This window comes from Chelonoidis abingdonii, chromosome 15, assembly GCF_003597395.2.
Source record: "Chelonoidis abingdonii isolate Lonesome George chromosome 15, CheloAbing_2.0, whole genome shotgun sequence".
In the NCBI taxonomy this organism is placed as follows: domain Eukaryota; kingdom Metazoa; phylum Chordata; order Testudines; family Testudinidae; genus Chelonoidis; species Chelonoidis abingdonii.
The window spans coordinates 54119802-54140135 of NC_133783.1; the positions used below are offsets into that span (position 1 = coordinate 54119802).

The 20334-nt window shown below is 45.8% G+C and overlaps 1 protein-coding gene and 1 non-coding gene across 2 annotated transcripts in view; both read left to right on the forward strand.

The window, feature by feature from the left end:
- Nucleotides 1-9116: 9116 nt before the first annotated feature.
- Nucleotides 9117-20334, forward strand: part of AFAP1L2 (actin filament associated protein 1 like 2) — a 122762-nt gene continuing 111544 nt past the window's right edge. The window contains exon 1 of the mRNA XM_032764164.2: nucleotides 9117-9318. Coding sequence (XP_032620055.1) covers nucleotides 9303-9318 — 16 coding nt within the window. The 5' untranslated portion in view covers nucleotides 9117-9302. The remainder of the gene's footprint in view (nucleotides 9319-20334) is intronic.
- Nucleotides 19595-19677, forward strand: LOC116815648 (small nucleolar RNA SNORA17). Its single transcript, XR_004371533.1, has one exon. It is a non-coding gene; the product is annotated as a small nucleolar RNA SNORA17 (small nucleolar RNA).

Genomic DNA, 20334 nt, shown 5'->3' on the forward strand with positions numbered 1-20334 from the left:
CCAGCATGGATGCATGCCCTCTGGAATAGTGGTTGAAGATGAAGGGACATATGAATCTTTAGCACATCTGGCATGTAAATACCTGTAAATATCTGGCAATGCTGGCTATAAAAATGCTATGTGAATGCCTGTTCTCACTTTCAGGTGACATTGTAAATAAGAAGCCGGCAGCATTATCTCCTGTAAATGTAAACAATCTTAGCGATTGGTTGAATAAGAAGGAGGGTGGATTTTATTTAAATCAAATTGATTTCAATCATGATTTAAATCACTAGTCAGGAAGACTCGATTTAATCATGGATTCTACATAAAAGTGCATTCTTGTTGGTTGTTATAACCTTAATACATATTCTTCACAACTCCAGAGTTAGATGAGATAGATGCGACCCAAACTGGGTCTCTTTTACGGCCTGCTGCCATTATAGGTTTTCCCTTCTAGGGAGAGAATGGTATGGTAGATCTCAAATCAATTAAGGCTACATTCAGAAAGACCTCAAGACTTCTGGAATATGCTGCTCAAATAGTTTCACTTTTGTTTCTACTGCTGGTCCCTCCCTTCTCACATTTATCTCCAGACTTCTCCTTGTCCCGATCTATTCCGCCCCAACTATCTTCTGTTCATTGAACTTTTTGAAACTTTGCACTTTTAGAGAGAGGATAGGGATTGATTCTGTGTACACAAATTTGCAGAGGGACAATAGGGTTGAGGTCTGTTATTTCTCACCTCTATATATTATATTTATTTAAAAACATTTTTGCTGTTAAGAACATAAGAATGGCCGTACCAGGTCAGACCAAAGGTCCATCTAGCCCAGTATCCTGTCTACTGACAGTGGCCAATGCCAGGTGCCCCAGCGGGAGTGGACCTAACAGGCAATGGTCAAGTGATCTCTTTCCTGCCATCCATCTCCATCCTCTGACACAGAGGCTAGAGACACCATTCCTTATCCATCCTGGCTACTAGCCATTAATGGACTTAACCACCATGAATTTATCCAGTTCTCTTTTAAATGCTGTTATAGTCCTAGCCTTCACAACCTCCTCAGGTAAGAAGTTCTACCAGTTAACTGTGCGCTGCATGAAGAACTTCCTTGTATTTATTTTAAACCTGCTGCCTATTAAGGGATAAGTATGTTATCTCTGGAGACACAAATCCACAGTTTGAGAACTGAAAAACTAAGCATCTCTGATGGTATCTTCTAGACTGAGTCCCATTGCGTAGATAGAAAGATTAACCTAAATAACCTATATAGAAGCCCCTGGAACCCCATAAGATTGGGTCCCTAATCCAGAAACTATTGGAATTAATTTTCAAAACTTTTCTTAAACATTACATGAATATATTGTCTCATACTGTAGAATTAGAATTTACAATCCCTATTCCATGAGATATCTTTGAACTATAATGTATCTTAATTAAAACTATCTTTAGATAGGTTTCAGAGTAGCAGCCATGTTAGTCTGTAGCTGCAAAAAGAACAGGAGTACTTGTGGCACCTTAGAGACTAACAAATTTATTTGAGCGTAAGCTTTCATGAGCTACATCCCACTTCTTCAGATGCATAGAATGGAACATATAGTAAGGAGATATATATACATACAGAACATGAAAAGGTGGAAGTAGCCATATCAACTCTAAGAGATAGATCTACCAATGTGATATATGCCATCATGTGCCAGCAATGCCCCTCTGCCATGTACATTGGCCAAACTAGACAGTCTCTACGCAAAAGAATAAATGGACACTAATCTGACATCAGGAATTACAACATTCAAAAACCAGTAGGAGAACACTTCAACCTCTCTGGTCACTCAGTAACAGACATAAAGGTGGCAATTTTGCAACTGAAAAGCTTCAAACACAGACTCCAGTGAGAAACTCCTGAACTTGAATTAATATGCAAACTATATACCATTAATTTAGGCTTGAATAGAGACTGGGAATGGCTGAGTCATTACACAGACTGAATCTATTTCCCCATGTTAAGTATCCTCACACCTCCTGTCAACTGTCTGAAATGGGCTGTCTTGATTATCACTACAAAAGTTTTTTTTCTCCTGCTGATAATTGCTCATCTTAATTAATTAGCCTCTTAGAGTTGATATGGCTACTTCCATCTTTTCATGTTCTGTATGTATATATATCTCCTTACTATATGTTCCATTCTATGCATCTGAAGAAGTGGGCTGTAGCCCCACGAAAGCTTATGCTCAAATAAATTTGTTAGTCTCTAAGGTGCCACAAGTACTCCTATCTTTAGATAGGTTTTTCCCTCAAAAAGCATTTATAAAAAAAATCTGATTTTAAATTTAAAAAATCTGATTAAAAAAATTTTTTTTTGATCATTGATTTTTGTCCACCCTGATAAGAAGTAGGACTGAGTGGACTTGTAGGCTCTAAAGTTTTACATTGTTTTTTTTTTGAGTGCAGTTATATAACCAAAAATAAAACATCTACATTTGTAAGTTGCACTTTCACAATAAAGAGATTGCATTATGGTACTTATATGAGGTGAACTGGAAAATACTATTGTTGTTTTTTTTTAACAGCACAAATATTTGTAACAAGAATAATAATATAAAGTGAACACTGTACACTTTGTATTCTGTTATAATTTACATCAATATGTTTGAAAATGTAGAAAAACAGCCCAAAATAGTTAATTTCAATTGGTATTCTATTGTTTAACAGTGTGATTAAAACTGCGATGAATTGGGAGTAATTTTTTTGAGTTAATTGCATGAGTTTACTGTGATTAATTGCCAGCACTAGTAATTTCTAGTTTTATTAGGACTTGGCTACGCTGTTATAGGGCTCTAACTTGCTGGCTCAAGGGGGTGAAAAATCACTCCCCTGAGTGCAGCAAGTATGAGTGCTTTAAAGCACTAGTGTAAACAGGCTCTGAGCGCTTGGAGCCAATCCCCTCATGGAGTTGGATTACTGGGAGCTCTGGGAGAGCTCTCTCCCAGCGCTCACGCGTGACCACACTTGGACTTCAAAGCACTGCCGTGGGAGCGTTCCCGCAACAGCGCTTTGAAGTTTCCAGTGTAGCCATGCCCTTAGACTCCAAAGAACAAGGTAGGTCTCTCAGGCTACATCTTCACTACCCGCCCTATTGGCAGGTAGCAATCAATTGCTCGGGGATCGATATATTGCGTCTCATCTAGACATGATATATCGATCCCCAAACGTGCTTATATCGATTCCGGAACTCCACCAACCCAAGTGGAGTTGTGGAATCGACAGGGGAAGCCACGGACATCGATCCCGCACCGTGAGGACGGTGAGTAATTCGATCTTAAGATACTTTGACGAAGTTGTGTATCTAAGATCGATTTTCCCCCGTAGTGTAGACCAGCCCTCACATAGTCTTCATATAGGAGCACCGTGTGTTTAAGGTAGATACTTCCTTGGCAGAAGAAAGGGGAAAGACAGGAAGAACAAGTTATTCTGCTGCCCATTATTGCTTCTTCAATAGTTCCTCTGTCATGGTTACTAATTAATCTCAATTGTTCTGGGACTGGCCAGCAGTCTTTGGATTCCAAAGAGTCTTAATCACACAGTCATGAGGAGAAGTGAAGAGAGACAGTAGGTAACACAGACTCAGATTCATGTCTTCAGGCAGCAGAGGTCCCTAGGATTCTCCTGATTTTGCAAACACAGCTTGGTGATTAGTTTTATGCGTATAACTAGCACTAGATTCCAGTGGGACTACTCCTGTTTTAGGATAAGCAAGTACCTTAAGCATTTGCAGGATCAGGACTAGGTCAGTAGATTCTGGAAATTGGAATAAGGATCGAATAATGGCATATTGCTCTAGAAAAAGTCTGCATATTAAACTAGTGGATCTAGGCAAAGATATGACTTGAGAAAAGGGGGGAAGATGGGTTCTGTGTGGCTCAGCAGAGTTTCCTGAACGAATTCTGAACAGCTCTGAGATGCATCTCCCTGCTGTGTGAAAGCCTATGCATTGCTTGAAGAAGGCCCTCCTAAATTCAGGCCGTTTCTGAGCCAGTGATGGCTTTTGTCTGGATTTCCTCAGTCTTGCTGACATCAGAGACTGCTCCTCACCAGCCCAAACATCAAATCTGAGAGAAGAGAGGAAACAAGGGTGGGCAAAAACAATGGAGAACACTTCCTGTCTGTACTACACAAAACTGCTAGACAGCTGGGACAAATTAATTAGGAAAACTAACTTCCACTCATCTCCCCTCACCCCTAAATCCCCACGGTCTGTTTGTGCTGGGTTGGAATCCCATGCGATTCTACTCCAGTCCTTAGCCAGGTTAGACACAACTTTATAAAAACCTGGAAGAACCAGAATCAAAGCAGTTTCTCTCTCCAGATTCAGGCTTCCTATTTTCTTGCTGAGCCTCCCGGAATTATGTAGCCAGTCTTGCTCTCACACTGATCTGTAGGTAAACAATATCCCAGACCATATTCCAGCTCTGTTGATGAAGCAGGGAAAGGGAGCTGATTGTATCTCTCTGATTCTCTGTGTTTTGTCCCAGCTCAGGTATAGATTAGGATGGCCTATATTAGGGTGCATAAACACCAGCTCCATGCCAGCGGTGCCAGTTCTATGCTGCTCAAGAGAGATGTCCAATTTCTGTCCCCTTAGTGCTGCATGAGCTTGTTCACATCTTCCAAATAAAGTAACAAGTACTTTGAACTGAGGCATAGATCTTGCTTGTATATGTGGCACTTACACATCCCAAAGCTGCCTCTGACTTTAGGCCCAAAGACATAGATGATCTTGTGGTTTAACAGGATATGAAGATTCTATTCCCCGATTTGCCTTCCTACTTGGTGTTAGGCAAGTCCTTTTCCCTCACCACATTGTGTCTCATCTGTAAAACAGGGATGAGAATACTCCCTCAGATAGGTGCTGTGAAGCTTAATTCAGGTTTATGAATCATGGAAGACACTTGGACTGTATTTGAAAGAGCTCAGCTCCCATTCATGCAGTAAGGTAAGTGGCCATATCTTTGAAAAAGCTCAGGTCAGTGGCTACTGTGCCTTCCTGAAAATCTGTCCAGTGGGTCACAACGGGAGCTTCTAGGGGCTGAGTGCAAGGCATGACTGTAGTGAAAGATGGAGTGTTGGACCCTTACATAGTATAGCAGCGAGTACAGATATAATGTGAGCCCTCTGCGGCAGGAATGATTATCTAAGCACCTAACACAGAAGGACTAAGTCCTGCTAGTCTGTTAGAGACGCCGATGTGCTAGACAGCATATTTTACTATTTTATTTTTCAGCTCTCATATGTAGCAATTTTGCCTCATGGCAATATTTATTTTTATTTTTTTTGCAGAGGAACATGGGAACTGGTGGAATGGATCAGAACCACCGTTCCTGTCTCCACAGATATTCCTCTGAATCATGTCTTGTAAAAATCCTACACTTGGCAGGTAAGGGGTAATCTTCCCCCTGCCTCCTCATTACATGCTTAACTTATTCCCTAATAGTGAGAGGTTGGTTTGAGTCCTAAAGCAGGAGGCTTTTATCCCTTGCAAACGTCTTTGTTAGCATTAACTGTTGTAACTCTGGGTATTCTTCTTGTTATCCATATAAACAATCCAATTCCTCTTTGACTTCTCTTGGCCTCAGAGACATCCTGTGCCAGTGAGTTCCACCAGCTAATTACTCCCTGAGCGGAAAAGTATTTCCTTCCATCAGTTTTGAATTGGCTACTTTTCAGTTTCGTTGACTGTCCCTTTGCTCTTATGAGACAGAGAGAACAGACGACTCTTCCCTCTCTTCTCTAGACCATCTATTACTTTTATCACGGCACCTCTTATTTGCCTCTCTCCTGCCCAGTGGTCCTCCACTTCAACTATACCTGCCTTTTTATTGGTCTACTTATTTTGTGGTAGAGGGGTGCAGGTTTTGTAATTTCTGTAGGCTGAGCATATTGCACACACCAGGGGCTCCTTGCACCCCTCTATTCCCACCCTCATCCCCCTCTATTTCAACAGCTCCCTGCAGCCCTTCCCCCCTTCCTTATGTCTGGGGCTCACTGTGATCCCCACTGCCATTCCCTCCCCCCCCACCCCAGGGATTCCATGAGAACTGCCATCCCCAAGCATGCCAGGAGTTCTGTGTGCCCTCCATTTCTCCTCTGCCACAATGCCCCATTCTCCTCCATGCATGCCAGGGCCTCTATGTGCAGTCCCATACCCCCCTTTCCCCAGTGCCCATTTCCCCCCATACCAGGCTGTTTTCTCTCCCCATCAGAGGTCCTGACTGTGACCTCTCCATTCTCCCCACCCCTTGCAGGAACTCTACGTGGTCCCGTTTCTTACCCCCACCCCCCTTTCAGGAGTTTTGTGCCCACCCATTTCTCCCTTCACCTTCACCATTCTTATTCTCCTTTCTTTCTCCTTCAAGGTGTCAGCCAAGTTAAACTGTGTTGGGAGAATGGACGGAGCTAAAACGAGAGGTATTGTTATGCTGGAATGTGTTAATGGTTGCCATCAAGCACCAGTTGCAGAGTGGGTTGAAACTGCAGCTCTGCTAACTAGCTGCCAGGGGCTCAACCCCCATTTCCCTCCCTTTCAGGTTTTCTTTTCTTTCTTTTTTTTTCTTTCCTTTTTTCTTTCCTCAGTCACAATAAAAGGGTCTAGCCCACGGATGCCTGGAATGTTCCCTGAAATTTTGGAACTGATCAGAAGCAGTGTTCAGGAATTACTGTATCACTCAGAGAAATGCCATCAAGTTGAGCATAGAGTTTTGCGAGCCCAGCCAATGAATATATAAATCATGGGGAAAGCCAGGTATCTAAAATGGTAGTGGAGCCCAACAACAGAAGCCCCAAATGAGATCAGGGTCCCTCCGGACAAGTGACAACATACAAACACAGAGTGAGAGTCTGTGCCCCGAAGAACTTACAGTCTAATTAGACAAGACTGACAGGGAAATGGAGGCCCAGAGGTGAAGTGAATTGGCCACGGTCACAGCAGCAAATCAGTGGCAGAGCTGGGACTAGACCCTACAACTCTTGTCTAAAGCACTGGGTTGGCACTCAGGAGAGCTGGGTTCAAAATTTGGCTATGACACACTCCCTGTGTGACCTTGAGCAAACCACTTATGGACTCCTTTGAGGTGCAGTCAGGGGTTCTCTGCTCTGCCTGCATCCCTCTCTGGATTTCTTGTTCTGGCCCATTGACTCTCGATCTCATCCCTGTTTTCTATTTTATTGCATTTGTTGTTACCTGTGGTAATCACTTGCCTTCTGGCTCAGTGGCTCCTCCCCCTCAGACAAGGGGGTGGGCCTTTAGATTTGGGACAGCCTATGGACTGGTGTCAAATATCGGGGGTAGCCATGTTAGTCTGTATCCACAAAAACACCAGGGAGTCTGGTGGCACCTTAAAGACTAACTACAGTAGTATACTACAGGCCCAACAAAGAAAATAACAGAACACCACTGGCCATGACGTACAGCCCCCAGCTCAAACCTCTCCAGCACATCATCAACGATCTACAACCTATCCTGGAAAACGATCCGTCACTCTCACAGACCTTGAGAGGCAGGCCAGTCCTCGCTGACAGACAGCCCCCAACATAAAACATATACTCACCACACCAATCCACAGAAACACTAACCCAGGGACCAATTCCTGTAACAAATCCCGTTGCTAACTCTGTCCCCATACCTACTCTAGTGACACCACCAGAGGACCCAACCACATCAACAGGGACTCATTCAGCTGTACGTCTACTAACGTTATATATGCCACCATTTAATTTGGGCTTGAACAGGGACTAGGAGTGGCTGGTTAACTATAAAAGCAGCTTTGCCTCTCCTGGAATTGACACCGCCTCATCAATTATTGGGAGTGGACTAGATCCACCCTGATTGAATTAGCCCTATCAACACTGCTTCTCCACTTGTTCGGTAACTCCCTTCTCTTCATGTGTCAGTATATAATGCCTGCATCTGACAAAGTGGTTTTTTACCCATGAAAGCTTATGCACAAATAAATCTGTTAGTCTTTAAGGTGCTACCAGACTCCCTGTTGTTCCTGTGGACAAGCTAATTTGACAGCACTGATGGGGAAACTGGTGAACTGACAAGTGAATTGGCCAAGGTAACACCAGCAACTCTGGGACAGAGTTGAGCACAGAACCCAGATCTCCTGACTCCCAGTCCAGTGCCCAATCTACTGGATCATGCTGCTTCTCTTGGTGATGTTATAACACAAGTAAGGAAAAATAAAAAAAAAACCAAATCCCCTCCCAGAATAATATTCAGTCATTCTTTTATACAGTAACTTTCAGCTTAGAGGGTCCCAAAGCCCTGTACAAATAAGAGTCAGTATCATTGTCTCCATTTTATAGATGGAAGTCAATGATAAGCACATTTCCAGGAAAGCAGGAACTGCTCCTATAATTTTTAAGCTGACTGTATGAGAGGACTTATCACTAAGAGCAGAAAGATGAAGCAATTTAAAAGTAAAGAGGAATTATCTACTGGTAAATTGGGGGCTTTAAAAAAAATAAAAGTTAGCTGTAGCACAAGTACACAAACTTGGAACATCTCTCCAAGTCCCTGCAAGAGGTTCCCTCACCTCTGAGCTCCCACTGCCCTCCTACTGGAAATGTCCACAGAAATACAACAGTGTATCCGACAAAGTGAGTATTCACCCACCAAAGCTCATGCTCCAATACTCTGTTAGTCTATAAGGTGCCACAGGACTCTTTGCTGCTTTTATAGAAATAAAACAGTTTGGTCCTTCATCTGGCACCACATTTCAGCAACAGTCATTAGCTGCGCCTCTTGCTCTGGCAGCGGAACTGTTCACAATACTCGAAGCTTGCTGTTTTCCAAGTCCTGATTTCCCCCACCCTCTTGACAGTAATGGGAAAGGAACCAACTATTGTCCTGGGTTCGTTGCTTGTTTTTAAAGGTAGCTCAGTTTTGCTTAGATCTGTTCCCCTCACGGGTGCTGTCACGTGGGGGCTGTAGCAGCAGCTGTGACGGACTCGAGGACGGCTACCGGGGAGTTCTGACACGCAGCCCCTTTCAGTTGCAGTCAACTTTGCAACTAGCTGCAAAGCTGTACCAGTGGGTACAGCTGCTGTGTGTGATCTCACAGGGAGGAGCGTTCAGAGAGGGGAGCGAGGGAAACTGACTGGAACCGGAATAAGAGGCTGAGAAGTGGCTTTAGGACAGAGAAATACATCACTGGTTTGGTGGGAAAGCGGTCGCCTTCCCGTGGGGAAATCCTTGGGAAGCTGAAATAACCGAGCCCCTGCAAAAAACCCGAGCCCCTGTCTGGATCTACCTACAAACCAGATGGAAAAATTTAAAGGTAAGCTAGGGATGGTGCTTATTATTCCTGGGTGGGTAGGGCTAGCGCGTGGGTGGGAAACACGCCTGCACAGGGATCTCTTTCCCCCCACAGGGTTTTAAAGGGGTTTGGGGAGCCGATCCCAGTTTTCTTTCAATTTCAGTGCCTTCCCAGCATGTCTCACTGGCGGCTGATGGATTTCCGCTGGGGACTCTGAGCGCTGGAGCAGACGGATGACCGGCTGGGGGATTCGGCTGGAAATTGCAGCTCGGGCTTCTGCACTGAATAACTCGCCCCAGCGGCGGCGCGTGTTTGGGTTGATTTGGGGTTTTTTTGTCCCCCCCGCCCCGGCAGTTTCAGGATCCTCGGAAAAGGGAGGGGAGCAGGGCTAGACACCCTGCCGTATATCGCCGTGGACACGTTTTCAGAGCTGGCTCAGTTTGGGGGCGTTCCCCCAGGGCTCCGCCGCCTGGCTCCGTTGGATGCTGCGCCTGAGAGCCGCGGGGGCTTTCCTGGGATGGCTGATGATTAACAGGGAGCGAGGGGAATTCAGGGATAGGGCAAAACTGAAGCTCAAAAAACCAATGCGGGGCTGGAGAAAGCGCGAGGGAGCCGGAGTTCCCCTGGCCGGGCCGGGCGGGTTCAGGTGGGCGCGTTGTTGCTTTGGGAGCAGTGGGGCGGCGTCCAGCCGGAATGGAAACAGCAGCAAGTGCAGACAGGCGCAGACCCAGGCAACAAGCGGGGAACTGAGCAGATTTCCTGCTTCCGAGCCAAATCCTCGCTCCGCGCCCCTGCAAGATGTTGCTGCTGCTGCAGCTACTGAGACTGGGAGGTTAAAGCTAATTGCAGCCCCTGGGCAAGCTTTGCTCTGTTTCAGGTGATCTAGGAAGAGAGGCGGGTCGGGCTTAAGCCAGTTCTTCACTAGAGGGGTGATGGGTGGTCGCTGGCCAGGGAAGCCAGTGGAAAGACGCCGGTTGACTTGGGCGTGTGTATGTCAGAGTTACAACCAGTCTCACTAATCCAGTGCAGCGCTGGCTGGAGAAATGCACAGCCCAGGACTCGATCCGAGGCACGGACCCGTACAAACGGAACTTGGCCCCAGAAAGCGAACCCCGTGGATGTGCTAAAATTTCCAGCCTCAGCCCTGGCAAAGCGTGGGCAAAGCTGACCTGCCTCTTTTCGCTTCTGCAGCGGAAAGGACTCCCACCTGCCCCCACTGTGCGCGGGGGGGGCATTCAGAGCACATCCACACGAGTTGCATTATTTTAGGACAAGCTGCTGGAGGAGAAATGGCAGCTGGTCTCCAAATATGTGTTTTGTTCTGCTTTTGAGCTGAGTGGGTTGTTTTTGTAATGAATGCTCTGGGTTGCTGAGTCAGTGGACTGTAACATGTGGAACCAGAATCCGATCTGCTATGTTGGTGTAAATGCACCGCGGTCAATGGGTTTCTAGGGACTGATGCCGGTGTAGCTCACTTTGAGGAGAACAGACGCGCTCCTGAGACAGAAGCCACAACGGAGGAAAGAAAGGGCACAATAGTCTAGCCAACAACAACGTCTCCTCTAAGATTACACCTGTCACGTCTATGGGAAAAGCTGCAGGGCACAAATGGGGCTCCTCAGACACTGAAAAACCAGTGAACCCCCTTGGCTAACATCATCCAGGGATAGCTGAAGAGAGCAAAGATAAAAATCAACCTGACCCTTGGGGTGGTCTGTTTTAAAATTCTTTGCAGCCTATGCACACCTGCTGACTGTCCCTATTTAGGAAAGGACAATCACAGGGCAAGAATCTCAGCTGGTGTAAATCAGCCTGCACCTACACCAATTTATGCCATCTACGGAGCTTCCTGTGCAGACAGAGCCCTGTAGTGTAGACACAGTCTACTGCCAGAAGGGGCCTGTCAGTGCAGGAACGCCACTTCCCTGAACAACATTAGCTACATTGATTAAAAGCCCCTTTCCATCAGTATAGCTGCACCCACACTTGAGAGCAATCCTGGCACGGCTGTGCCAGTCAGGTGTGTGGAAAAAGCCATATCCCTGAATGACATAGCTATGCCAGGATAAACGTAGACCGAGCCTTGGACAAAACATAACCTGGTCAACTCCAGCCACTCTCTTCTGGGGGGTGTCCTAAACTAGTGGGCACTTAGGGTCTGATCCTGCTCCCATAGAAGACTCCCATCTCTGGAAGATGGAGCTGATTTGTTCTCTGCAAGGAAAACCTATAAATGCTTGTGGTGCAGAACAGAAGTGGCAGTTGCTTTATTCACTGGGCCGCCTCAGGATGTTTTAGTGATTTTTAACAGGGAATTTTGTGCTCAACCAACAAGTTCCAGCCTGACTTTTGATTTAATTGATACTTGTTAGTGTGACAGCAACAAGATTTGATTAGAATGGAAGTAGCTGCACCAAAGCTGTGGTGATCGTGCCCATTTTAAATGAGGTTTAACCGACCTGATGTACCCACGCACCTGGTTGTGGTGTTCTGTTCCCATCTAGTGGCACCACGATCACTTGGAGGGTACATCTATACTATCAGGTAGATCGGTGGGTAGTGTTTGATGTATTGGGGATTGATTTATTGCATCTTGTCTAGTAATCTAGAACTCAGCCTACTGGATAATGTTTGTAGTTGTTAGTTAACTTGATCTAATTGGCAACCTCTGAACTAGAGTTAAAATGGATTCCAGTTCAAGTGAAATGATCACATATCACTGTAAGGCCTGGTCTACACTACGCGTTTAAACCGAATTTAGCAGCGTTAAACCGATTTAACCCTGCACCCATCCACCTAACATTTGGCTATGTGATTTATGGCTCAGTCACTTGAGGCTTCTAGCTTATTAATTCCTGGGGGCAGATAAGCAGCAAGAGTTTCTATCCTCTGCTGCCCTGTTGAGCTGAAGTTCCATCAGTTTCCCGTTTGGTTAGGGTCTCATGACAAGGAAATGCATAGGCTGTGTAATGTCCGTGGACCTATTGTTCACACGCAAGCCAGTTTCTCAGGCTGCCTGCTCACTCCACATTGTTAGATAGTGTTCAAGGTCTTAATTACACGCCATTAGTGCTGATCTGTCCATTCCAGTGAGTTAGCTTATGCTGGTGGGACTCCCTTTGTCCAGTGGGCGGCTCTTATCACTAAACACGTCTTAGCTAAGATAGATGTGCGTGGTCCCCGAGATCATCTCCTGAAAGTTAGAAACTGCCGCCGTGCTACCACAACAGTGCGTCTTTTTCATGGATTTTGATGTAACTGCAAGTTGTCGAGGCTATGTGCAGAGGCCTCGGATCGGCACTAGGGCTGGTTCTCCCCGATTCCCAGTATTCCGCAGATGGTACAAAACAGCTGGTAACGCGTCTTTCATCATAGCAAACTGAAGGCTGGCTCCATCAGCCCTTTCATGTTAAATGAAAGATTCGTATGTGGACTAATATAGCAGCGGGAGGCTGCTCCCACTCATTTTTCTCACTAAAAGAGTGTTTCTTATTTTCATTCTTTATTATCTTGGATCATGAACACTCTAACAGAGTAGATAGAACTGCTTACGGTATCTTCCAGGAGGGTTGGCCGGGTAGGGGGATAGCCAATGGGTGGTGTTTTGTGCAGGGGCACCCCTAGAATGGCATGCAGCTCATCATTCTCTGCGGGATCTCTTGGGCTCTGACACGAAGCCGTGCTGGTTGTGCTTCTGGTTCTCTATAACTTGCGCCATATTCCGGCAGGACTGACTCTATTTTTAGAAAACATAAAGAAGGGAATGACTGGGGAAATCATTTCCATTTTTGTCCGTGGGACCGCGCCCCCAACCGATGCCTCACCAAGACGCAAGCCAAGTGAGACAACCCAGACAGCACGCAGACGGTATGAAGATAAGGGAGACTAATAAACCAGGTTGCATACACTCTGCCAAATCTTTACAATGGCAGGAGGTGCAATAGGGTGGTGATTGTTCTGCTACATTGCAAAGGCAAATGAATGCTGCTGTGTAGCACTGCAGTACTGCGTCTGTCAGCAGCATCCAGTACACATACGGTGAAGTGACAAGGCAAAACGTGCTCCATGGTTGCCATGCTATGGCGTCTGCCAGGCCAATCCAGGGAAAAAGGGCACGAAATGATTGTCTGCTGTTGCTTTCATGGAGGAAGGATTGAGTGACGACATTTACCCAGAATCACCCGCGACGCTTTTTTTGCGTTGGGATCTCAACCCAGAATTCCAGTGGGTGGGGGAGACCGCGGGAACTATGGGATAGCTACGGGATAGCTACCCACAGTGCAACGCTCCTGAAATCAATGCTAGCCTCGGTACATGGATGCACACCGCCAAATGAATGTGCTTAGTGTGGCACTTGACTTTATACAATCTGTTTTACAAAACTGGTTTATGTAAAATCAGAATAATCCTGTAGTGTAGACATACCCTAAGACTTCATTATCCACTTGCTGGCACACATGTGTACAGGAAGGCTTACAATTAAACAGATCCATTTACAATCAATGGTCCTAGTTAATGGGAGGCATCAAGATTCTCAACCACCATTAATGGCCCAAACTTTCATAGAATATCAGGGTTGGAAGGGACCTCAGAAGATCATCTAGTCCAACCCCCTGCTCAAAGCAGGGCTAATCTCCAGATCCCTAAATGACCTCCTCAAGGATTGAACTCACAATGGTGGGTTTAGCTCAAACCACTGAGCTATCCCTCCCCCTGTGCCCTTTGCTTAATTTCAGTTGAACCTCAGAGTTATATTTCATATTCCTAGTTTCAGATACAAGAATGATACATTCATACAAATAGAATGAACACACTCAGAAGATTATAAGCTTTGTAATGATACCTTACAAGAGACCTTTTGCATGAAGCATATTCCAGTTATATCATATTTACACTCAAACATATTTCCATAAAACATTTATGGAATGCAACATCACATCCTCCTACTGAACTTACTGCTGGAGTCTTGGACACTGCCCATGGCGAATGCAGTAAATGTAAAATCCCCCCCCCTCCCTCTTGAGGTTGGGCTTGCTTCCGGCTACAGAGTCCTTGGGGTCCGTTCCCACTGGAGCAATCACCAGGACCCCAACTTCCACCTCCAAGATAAGTATCTCTGTGCACCTCTTCCACTCCATTATAGCCAGTTCGTGCTTCTGGGTCTCGATTTGTGCTTGTCTCTGGGCCTCAATTTTTTTGTCTTTTAAGTCCAGGGTTTGCTGATGCGCAGCCTTTTCTTTCTCCAGAGCAGCTTTTTGTGCTTCAATTTGAGCCTGTTTCTGGGCCTCAAGTTCTTTGTCTTTTAAGTCAAGGGCTTGCTGGCTCTCTCTTTCCTTCTTAGCAATTTGTAACTTGTGCAGTTCTAGCTTGTTCTGAGCTTTACTCTCACCTATTTTGCTGATTTTCCTGCCTCTCTTTCCCTTATCCAAAATAAGCAAACAGAAAATAACAAACCAGTAACCACTTTATCTGTTCTCCAGCCACCACTCTCAAAACTCACTTAAAATCACTACCAATGTCTCCAAGCAATCAGCTGTGCACAGATCCTGCTCAACTATGCCGCTGTGATGGGTCGGTCACAGAGCCCCCCTTGAGATCAGGGCTGGATCCAGCTTTTTTGCAACCCCAAGCAGCGAAGAGGGGGGAGGAAAAAAAGAAGCCTCCGCGATCGGCTGCACTTCAGCAGCTGCTCTGCCGTGCCACTTCATTCTTCAGCAGCAGTTCAGTGGCCGGTCCTTCCATCCAAGAGGGACTGAGAGACCGGCCGCTGAATTGCCACCGAAAACCCAGACGTGCCAGCTCCTTCCATGGGCTGCTCCAAGCACCAGCTTGCTGCGCTGGTGCCTGGAGCCGGCTTTGCTTGGGATTGTCTCCAAGCCCATTTTCCCTGCCAGCTTGGGACTCCAGAACACTGCCTTGTTGAGCCAGACCTTCTTGAGCTAATCTGCTGCAACACAGACCCAGGTCTGGTCCATGACCCCAAAGCTGCAGACTTTAACCAAAAACTGCCCAGCAGATCACCTATCTCCAGCACCCAGACACCCAGCTCCCAGTGGGATCCAAACCCCAAATAAATCCGTTTTACTTTGTATAAAGCTTATAAAGGATAAACTCATAAATTGTCCGCCCTCTATAACACTGGTAGAGAGATTTCAGAGTAGCAGCCATGTTAGTCTGTATCCGCAAAAAGAACAGGAGTACTTGTGGCACCTTAGAGACTAACAAATTTATTTCAGCATGAGCTTTCGCATCTGAAGAAGTGGGCTGTAGCTCACGAAAGCTCATGCTGAAATAAATTTGTTAGTCTCTAAGGTACCACAAGTACTCCTGTTCTTTTTACTGGTAGAGAGAGATGCACAACTGTTTTCTCCCCCAGATATTAATCACTTACTCTGGGTTAATAAACAAAAGTGATTTTATTAAGTATAAAAAGTAGGATTTAAGTGGTTTTAAGTAATAGCAGACAGAACAAAATAAGAACAGGAGTACTTGTGGCACCTTAGAGACTAGCAAGCAAAATAAAACAAAAAACACGCAAATCTAAGCCTAATATATTAAGAAACTGAATACAGGTAAATCTCACCCTTAGAGATGTTCCAATAAGCGTCTTTCACAGACTAGATTCCTTCCTAGTCTGGGCCCAATCCTTTCCCCTGGCAGGGCCGGCTCCAGGCCCCAGCGCACCAAGCGCATGCATGGGGCGCCATGCCGCGAGAGGCGCTCTGCCGGTCGCCAGGAGGGCATCAGGCAGCTCCGGTGGATCTCCCGCAGGCGTCCCTGCGGAGGGTCTGCTGGGTCCGCAGCAGGACCGGTGAGCGGTAGAGCGCCCCCCGCAGCGTGCTGCAGTGCTTGGGGTGGCGAAACGGCTAGAGCCGGCCCTGTCCACTGGTACTGACCTTGTTTCAGCTCAGGTGGTAACTCAGGGATTTCGCATTGAAATCATAGCAGCCCCCTTTGTTCTGTTCCAGCCCCTTTTATAGCTTTGGCACAAGGTGGGAATCCTTTGTCTCTCTGGGTTCCCACCCTTCCTTCTAACTGGAAAAGCACCAGGTTTAAGATGGATTCCAGTCCAGGTGACATGATCACATCACTGTAAGACTTCATTACCCACTTGCTGGCACACTGTATACAGGAAGGCTTACAATTAAACAGAGCCATTTGCAATCAATGGTCCTAGTTAATGGGAGCCATCAAGATTCCAAACCACCATTCATGGCCCACGCTTTGCATAATTACAATAGGACCTCAGAGTTATATTTCGTATTCCTAGTTTCAGATACAAGAATGATATATTCATACAAATAGGATGAACACACTCAGTAGCTTATAAACTTTGTAATGATACCTTTACAAAAGACTTTTTGCATAAAGCATATTCCAGTTATATCATATTTACATTCATAAGCATATTTCCATAAAACATGGAGTGCAATGTCACAGATGACCCCATTAATAAATATTTGTTTTGCATGTTGGTACTTATAGACTGTGATCAAGTTAATCTCTAACCATCCGTTTGTTAAGATAAATAGATTGAGTTATTTCAGTCTACCACTATAAGGCAGGTTTTCTAATTCTTTAATCATTCTAGGGGCTCTGCAGACATAGGCTTCATTGAAGAGAATCAGGGAAATTTTTGGCATCAGCCACAATTGAATTTGATGAGTTGTAGATCTATATTTTTGTACATGCCTTTAACTGTTAGGTATGTGAATATTCCCTTATCCTCTCCACAGTGTGCAATGAGCATTGGGGGTTTGCTCCACTTGCTAGCAGCCAGAAAAATGGGATTGGTGGTGAGACACTGTGTGCGCAGTCTGTAATGTACTTTGGAATGAAATGGGCTGCATAAATGGGTTTTATTATTATAACACCCTTCCCTCCACCACTTCCTGCCTCTCAACCCCCCCCCCCCCCCCCCCGGGATGGTACCACTGAACAACTTAACAAAGGGGAACAGCTCACAATGCAACAAGCCAGCACTCCAAAATTGCCCCTTGTAAAATACCTGTAAAACATTGTGGGACCCATTCTTCCTTTATGTTGCAGTGTTTATTTCTTTGTCATGCTGCAGCTTGGCAATGGGAAAGCTTCCTCCCCTCCCCAAATACACACACCTTTGCCCCTCATCCCCCTTTCCCCCCTTGTCCTTACACAACAGGATTTGTTTGCATTGATTCCCAGCTGGGGAAGAGAGATTGTGTTTGAATGAGCTTATTGTTCTGGAGTTTTCACTGAGTCTTTTCACTGAAGACCACAGCCCTGGAACATATTAAGTGGATATGCAAAAATGCCCATGGTATTCTTCTGGAATGTTTGAGGTTTGTAGTGCTCTTTGCAGCAATGGACTGGGCACAAGTGGGTAATTACAGTAATGTGGCCAGGTCTACACTAGGAACTCTAAGCTGTATGGGGATGCTACTCTGGCAAAACCCTCCTAGTCTGGACGCAGCTTGTGCAGCCACAACTGAGGTATAACTGTGTCTATGCTGCTGGCTTCTATGTTGGTCGGGGTGTGAATTTTGTAGTAGACTTGGCAACGACCCCCAAGGTTTTGTGGATTCCACACAGGGATATATTTGACTTTTCAAATGTAAATGCTAGAAACAAACCCACTCCAAACATTTCCAACTTTGGACTGGGGCTAAACGTTTGACCAACTTTATAATATGGTATTGTACAGCTGGAAATGGAGTCAGTAGAAATGTCCATCTAAGACACTTATGTGGCCCCTATACAGGTAGTGCCTGCGTGCCTCAATCTTTAATGTGTTTATTTATTTGTTCTTGCAACATTCCTGTGAGAATCGGAAGTGCTCTTATTCAGATGGGGAACTGAGGTACAGAGAAGCTAAGTGAGATGTCCAAGGTGATAAAGGAAGTTTGTGGCATATCAGGGACTTCAACCCAGTCTCCCATGTCCTAGGCTCATGCTATAAACACCTTCCCGAAGGAGCCCTTTTCTCTGTGAAATGTAATTATGCCCTGGCCTTCCTTTCAGAAATATTACAACCATTCAAATAACCTGTTCTGTGCTCTTCAAAATGACTGAAGCTCATTTTGGATTAAAGGAAACCATGATGACAAAATCTATCCCAAAGTGACAGCAGCTGAAGCGCTCACAGTAGTGGGAAGAGGAAGAAGTAGTAGTGGGGGGAGGGATAGCTCAGTGGTTTGAGCATTGGCCTGCCAATCCTAGACTTGTGAGCTCAGTCCTTGAGAGGATCCCACTCCACTTAGGGATCCAGGGCAAAATCAGTACTTGGTCCTGCTACTGAAGGCAGTTCTGTGCGACAGGTAAAAGAAAACTTGGAGGGACAGGAACCAAGAAAACATGTGGTAGATGTGCAGGAAACAAAGACTAGGCAAAACATGGGTATGTATGTATAAGGGTGAGCATTCTTCTTTAAAGCTGTGTGAATGTAACCCTACATTATTCAAGCAGGCTCCTGCAACCTGAGCTTATTCACTTGGTTTAGACTGCTGAGTTATCACATCTTATATCCCAGGCTGACAAGCAGGACAGACCAGTGCCATAAGCTTGCCAGTGGCTGAGGAAGCTTCAAGAGGTGACACTAGTTTATTTGCAAACTGTTTTTTATTTTTCTGTCACTAGGAGGTCTACGTGCATCTCTGTCATGAGTGCACACACATACGCACCTTCTTGACTCAAGAGAGTGGGTTCCATGTAGAAATGGGCCTGACCAAAACTACCTGAGCCAAACACACTTGAATTCTAGGAAAATGCAGATCCAAGTCTTAGAATATAAAACTAGGCATGATCCTAACAGTGACACTTTGCAGTTTTCACACAGGGAGGGGCATTTCTATCTCCCTTAGGTGCTTATCTGGCTTCATTACCATTGTACCTGAGCCCCTCCCCATCTTTAATTGTATTTATCCTCACAACACTGCAGTCAGGCAGGAAAGGGCAGTGGTGTTATCCCCATTTTACAGCTAGGAAAGCTGAGGTTGATAGACTACAGGTGAACTCCTGCCCCCCAGTTGGCAAAATGCTCATTGACTTCAGTGGGGCAGGATTTCAAGCGAAGTGACTTGCCCGGGATCAAGCACTGTGGTGGAGCAGAGAACTGAACCCCCTGCTGTTGAGGCAATGCTTGAGTCACTGGACTATCCTTCTGCTTTGGGAGGGTTTCCATACACATAGCAAGGCCTCTAGGGGAGGATCTTCAATCTTCCCCTTTTCTTCATGCTTTGGGTGAGAGGGCTGCTCAAAGGATCGTCACACCTAGCTATGCCTCAGAGGGAGGGAATGACAGGGTCCTGTGAGGGAGAGGAGTGGGCTGAGGGGTCTGTGTATGTGCACATGCTTCTCATTAAGTCCCACAGAGGAGAGTGGTGTTTGCCCCAGCCAGACAAAGCTTTAATAAACGAAAGACTCCCTGGGAGACTTCCTGATACTCTGGTGGGCCAGGCCGACCCTGCTTGTGGCATGCTGCAAAGCTCATCTGTGGGGGCCACTGCTGTATTGCCAGCCCCAAGCGTTCAACAATCATGAGCCAGGCTCCCTCAAAAAATCACGAGACTGGCTTTTTTTTTTTTTTAAATGAAAGCTGAGACTGTCTCAATCACAGGTCTCCAGGAGCTGGAGCTTTAAGAAAAACACCAAAGAGTGTGCGATAAAACCTGCACCAGCTGATGAAGTTGGAATGAGTGTGGGAGTGACTGTGATCAGGGAGTGGCTATCGCAGTCAGCGTGGTCTGGGCAGGTCAATGTGGATTCTGTCCATGTGCCTTGTGGATTTTACACTTTGCCTTGTACATTTAAATCGCTGTGAAGGCTAAATAAATAATTCCGCAGTGAATGCTTTTAGAGGTGGCCATTTCACTGGGCCAGGAAGAGATGGGGGATTTCTGGACACTGAGTTATGTCTACACTGCAGTTAAAAACCCACAGGTGGCCCGTGCCAGCTAGCGTGGACTCACAGTGCTCCGGCTAAAGGGCTGTTTAACTGTGCTGTAGATGTTTGGGCTCAGGCTGGAACCTGGGCTTTAGAACCCTGTGAGGTGCGAAGGA